General features: G+C 35.0%; 1 protein-coding gene across 1 annotated transcript in view; it reads left to right on the plus strand.

Annotated features, from left to right (window-relative positions):
- The window catches only part of Bltp1 (bridge-like lipid transfer protein family member 1), a 191,499-nt gene extending 187,011 nt beyond the window's left edge, over positions 1 to 4,488 (plus strand). Inside the window, 2 exon segments of the mRNA XM_047567624.1 lie at positions 2,028 to 2,190; positions 3,764 to 4,488. Of these exon segments, the coding sequence (XP_047423580.1) occupies positions 2,028 to 2,190; positions 3,764 to 3,980 (380 nt within the window). The 3' untranslated portion in view covers positions 3,981 to 4,488.
- Positions 4,489 to 6,000: the final 1,512 nt, after the last annotated feature.

Here is a 6,000-nt window from a genome sequence, read left to right on the forward strand (position 1 = left end):
ATATACATTTTAAGTGAGGCCTTGTAAGAGATTTTTGCAAAGTAGGAAATACTGCAAATTTAAGTAAAATGACTAAAAAGAAACAACTACATAGTAAAACAGCATGTGTTATGTACATAATTGGAAAAACTGCATTGAATTAGATCTGTTTGGAAAACAGAGAACATTGTATCTTTATAAACAAATTATTTGGACTCCAGTGCTGATGTTTTGTTTTCATGAACTTGCTAACATGGGCTTGTTCACTGGGAACTTAAGTATTTGCTCATGAAGAAACTATGGATAGTAACCCTAAAATCTATGTGGAGTTGGTTGGATATGTTAAGAGTACTTTGTAGGTGTTTAAAGAATGAGGTAATTTGAAATGTAATATGGAATTCTCTCAAATATATAGTCATTTATTCATCTAATATTCATTGTACAATTGTTATAATTCAAATATGAATATATACAATAGTTAAACAACAGATTCTTTAAAAAATATCTCAGAATAAATATAATTTGTTCAGGTTACACTATAATGTTGCTTTTTTTCATGAAGAAATTATACAAAATTTATCCTGTAGCTTTTTCAGAAATAAAAAGACCACATTAAAAGTACAAAGTTAATATAGCATAGATTGAATTGCTCTTTCATTACTATTCAGTCATGATGTGCCAAAAATTCAGTAAAAGAGTAAAATCAACAAGGATGCTTGGAAGCAGTCTGTCAGACCTTAGTTAAAACTTCAAGTCACATGACTGAAATCACATGACAGGCAGCAGTACATATGCAGCTCTCGTCTTCACATGCAGCAGAACATGCACCAGTCACTGGTAATCATTTTGTGTTTCCTCTGACTTAGTACTTAAATTTTACATAGAGAAAAAACAGATTCTTTTAAACTTGTGAAGTTCAGAATTACTTTCTAGTCTACCTAGATTTGAAAGCCTGACAAACTTAGTCTTTCAGGTGGTACGTGAAACCTTTTGACATTTTATGAAATATTGTGTTGGTCTTTGTCTGTCATGAACTATCTGTATTTCTAAAACAAAAATTTCTTTTAATTTAAACTGTTATAAAACATGATTTCAATGGGAATCAAGGAAATTTATAAAAACATTATCTGTGGGAATTCCAATTATAAATATCTTTTAATACCTGTGAGGATATTTTGTTATTACAAACTAGAAGCAATTAGTTTGGGCCAAAAAAGCATAAATGTTCCTGAGAAAACTCTGAACAGCATCCAAGACTAAACCAGAAGCACTCTGTTTATAGAACATCAAGAGTATTCCTGTAACCACCACCAATAATAAAAAGAAGAAAAGCACAGATAGGCAGTAACTAAAGACACCTCTGTTCTTGCATGGGGGGGGATGGAGAGGGTACTGCAGCTCATTCCTCACAGAGGTGTAACTGGAGCAGCATAATGCATATCAAATGACCTAACTAATCAGCTTTGTTTTAAATGTGATTGGTGTTTTCAATTTTGTGCTCGAGGAAAATGCTGTATTTATTATATAAAAGCTACCTATCTCAGATTTGATTATATTCATATTTTATTTATGACAGCCAATCTAAAATCTAATCTTTTATAAAACTTGAGCATTCACTATAAAAAGTGAAAAGACTACTTACATGAAAAGCTCCTAGGATAGTACCACTGTTCAAATCTATATGTAGACACTAACATACAGAAATTATGGAATTATTGTGTGGTATTTGAATATCTTAAGTTGCAAAACACAGTCATCCATCACCAACCACTCTTGAGGAAACCTGTAGCTACCATCTCAGTGGCCTGTGCCTGCTGTCAAATAAACAGCTTCACCATTGCTGCTGACATTTTCCTCCAAGAAGTATTTATAACTGGTCCTTGTTTATGATACACTTGAAATGTTACTTCTTAAGAAATTTGATTAAATGAGGCTTTGTCAAGGTCATGGATAAACGCAGAGATGGAGCCAATTATTCTGTTCCTATGGGGATTTACAATGATTTGTGAGATGCACATTTGTAATATTAACCTATCATTTCATTACAGCCATCTTTCCACCTCGGATTTTATCTACTCGACCAGGACAGAAAAGCCCAATTATTATGCATGATGACAGTTCTGACAAAGATCGAGAGGACAGCATCTCCTATACCACTGTAGACTGGAGAGATTTTATGTGCAACACATGGCATCTGGAACCCACTCTCAGGCAAGTAATGGGTGCACGTGCTTTACCCTTCATAAGGCAGCACCGTGAGGAAAAAGGCTGACCTAGCATAGGTTAAACATGGTTACCAAATGTACATGGAGGAGTTGGTCACTGGTGACCTTTAGCTTCTGAAGGTGACTTCAGCACCTCATTCCTGCTTTCCTGAGTGCTTCTGGGCAAAGCACAGGCAGCAAACACTAAGGAAAGCTCGGTGCTATTAGTTGTGCTGTGTGACATTTGGGAACAACTCCTCCCATGGTTGCTGTTGTTTCTCACCTCAGATCAGGATATTGTTTTCAGGTGTTTCAGGTAGCTATCGTGAACAGCTGCAGTCGAAGCATAGGTCATCATTAAGGAATCACTGCAGTTTCTTACAGGGTATATGTTGTAACAGTGCAGTAGAACCCAAAGTCACGATGTCCCAATTGCATATTAAGCAGTACAAAACCATGACTCAGAATGTTGAATTTAATGCTATCAGATACAGGTTCCCTTAGTGACTCATGTTGTCGTGGTCCCAATTATATCAACTTGTTTTCATATCAAAATTTTGAAAGCAATTTCTAATTTAAATGATGGTAAGTTGATATCACTGGTGGCACTTGCTTCATGGGTTCACATCTTTCCTAAATTTTTCCCTTTCCTCTCATCTGCTTTGTTAATCAAATTATAACTATGCCCCCCAAAACATCTATACCACCCCAGAACAGTACTCTAAAAAATTATTTAGATTTTATATAGTTATTATTCAGACATATTCATACCACAAAACAATTCAAAGTAACAAAATTTCTGTTACATAATGGAATCTTTATGTGTAGGCAGAAACTATTGTGAATAAGTAATTTCCTTTCAGTAAAATCTGTTGTAACCAAATAACAGAACACTCTGATAGGAGAAACTTTTAACATTGGCATGACTTGTGTTTTAACCTTTTTGTCACTGACTTTTCCTTAGTTGTTTTGTCACAGCAACAAAAAGGCTAAAACAAAGAAAAACAACTTAAAGGAAAGATTTAATTTTGACTCACGTTTTCAGATTCTTCAGTTCGTAGTTAGCTGGCTGTTTATGGGCTGATGCTGAGGCAGAACATCATGGCAGCAAGGTTGGCAGCCCACCTCATCGCAGTCAGGAAGCAGAGACAGACATTGTTGCATTGGGGACCAACCCTTTTAATACAATGAGCCTTTGGGGGATATTCCAGATCCAAACTATAATACTCAGGAACATTATTAAAATGTGGTAAAAGTTCTAATGCAGAAAACTATTGGAAAAAATCTGTTTTTAAATTTGCCACGTGCTTGTGAAATCTTTTACCAAATGCCCTTTAAACATTTAAGATGACTGAGAACACTTGCCTGCTATAGTAGGCAATCAAGGATTGTACACATAAATTATTTTCAAATGCTAATATTAAAGTAAATCCAGGAATTGCAGGCTTAATTATTGAAATGCCCCTACTCAAATATTTTGCCGAGTATAGTACAGAGGCCCAGTGATGCTCTTGGACCTGCCATCAAGACTATGTTAGGGCATTTTACTCCTTAACAGTTATCATTTATAATTATTTTAGATTAATTTCTTGGACTGGAAGAAAGATTGATCCAGTAGGTGTTGACTACATTCTTCAAAAATTGGGCTTTCATCATGCCAGAACAACCATTCCTAAATGGCTTCAGAGAGGAGTCATGGACCCACTGGACAAGGTTCTGTCTGTACTTATCAAAAAGCTTGGTACTGCACTACAGGATGAAAAGGAAAAGAAAGGAAAAGACAAAGAAGAACACTAGGACAGTCACTTGATCCATGAACAGATTTGAGTGTGTCAAAGTTTTACTACACTGGAGTGTGTATTTTTTTAATTTAAATTATAATTTTAAATAATTCTAATTTTGTGGCCATTGTATTAAAAGTTTGCAAGTTAATTTGTTTATTCTAGTTCCACCATTCTGTGTACAGTGAAGTATTGCATGATAATGTAAATTTTGTGAGGAACTAGATTAAAATATTTAAATTTGCTCATTAGGAGTTATAATTGTATTATGTGCAATATGTTTCCTGCATCCTTAAAATATTTGCAGAATAACTGTGAATTTTCTTGTTATTGGCCATAACTTTTAGAAAAAAAATCTTGTGGATAATGTGATGGGGGGGGCATTAATTGCTTTTTTTCTTTTTTTAATGTAGACTTGTATAAATATCTATATGTATATAGTTTGAGTAATTGTGTTATGATGTTTACCACTAAAATATTATTTGTAATTATTGTAATAAAGTCACAATAATGGTTTCAGCCTACAACCTTTTTGGATCTTTCTCACCTTTGATAGTTCATCATTAATAGAGGTCCATCCTGTGTCATGGTCATCAAATAATTTTATAGGTGACTGATTAATACTTACAGTAATTAGCTCAAGGAGGAAGTCATCAAGGCCTGGCAGAGGCTTCAGAGACAGCAGGTGCTATGCAGTGGTGAGTGAGAGCCAGCTGCTCATGACTGTTATCATACTGTGTTCCTGACGTATGTTTGTATGTATTCTTCCATGCACATGGAGGGAATATTATATGTAAAGTACACAAGAATTTAAAAGAGTGGCAATATCCAGTCACTTAAAGGTAGCTATAATGACAGTAACTCAGGTTGGTTAGAACTCTAGCTAAGTCAGTGAAGTCAGTTTTAAGATTAGGTAAATGTTAGAACTGCAGAATCCAGAGCTGGGACACTTCAGGAAAGCCTCCTTGCAGACCCTTGCAGACAACATCATCTCTGACAGGTTCAAACAAACTCCAGAGGAGCCAAGGCACTTGGCCAGAGCACAAATGTAGTTAAGTGTCAGTAGGGGAATTAAGAGACTTGATGGTTAGAATCACACAGCCATTTAGTAACTCAGCTAGAACTAAAGCCCTAGTGTCAGCACCCTAATTTTGTTGTTTATGCTAGATCATCTTACTGTCCTGTTCCTGATGTCTGTATCCTCCCAGCTTGTCCCAGAAGATGTCATTAATCAAACTTACCAGAGAAGTGGCTCTTATACCTAGGGTCTAAGAAAACACTGCCAGAAAGTTAGTTCAGCAAACAAACTAGAGATCAATTAAAGAAATTAGTGTGTTGAATATCATTTTAGGTTTTAATTCTTTGCTTCAGGGAAACAGAATACCAGTAGTTCTAAATGATAATTTCCTGTGGCTTTTAATATTATTGGTATGACACTAAAATATGACAATATAAATTTATCCTATTTCTGGCACTTACTGTTAAAGTGCTATAAAAAGAGAAAAGCAATTCTAAATAAATCTGTTGGGCTGAGGGTGTAGCTCAGTTGTATAGCACATACTTAGCATGTTTGAATCCCCAGCACCAAATTAAAAATATGAAATCTCTATTCAAAATTCCTGCAACTGTTGGGTAAAGCTTTGAGAAAACCAGCACATTTGTGCAGTACTTTTGGGAATGTAAATTGGTACAACCCTTAACACCACAAAGGCATATCAACTCAATAAAAGCAGTCTCACTGTATACACTTGCATATGTGTGAAATAATTATACAAGAATATTTGTGGCAGTATTCTTTATAATAAATGGTTGGAAACTATTCAGATGTCCATCAAGAAGACAGGTTAAATACTGGCACATCCATTCAGTGGAATAGTATGTGACTCTAAAAAAGAACAAGGATGATCTCTTAAGATTTATATACAAAAACCAACATAGATCCAGCTGTCTAGATTATAGTTTCCAGGTGTGCATTAAAATTATTTTTAAGTATCATGTACCTTGTTCTATCTAGTAAATCACATGATACATCCAGG

This window comes from Sciurus carolinensis, chromosome 10 (assembly GCF_902686445.1).
Source record: "Sciurus carolinensis chromosome 10, mSciCar1.2, whole genome shotgun sequence".
Taxonomy (NCBI): Eukaryota; Metazoa; Chordata; class Mammalia; order Rodentia; family Sciuridae; genus Sciurus; species Sciurus carolinensis.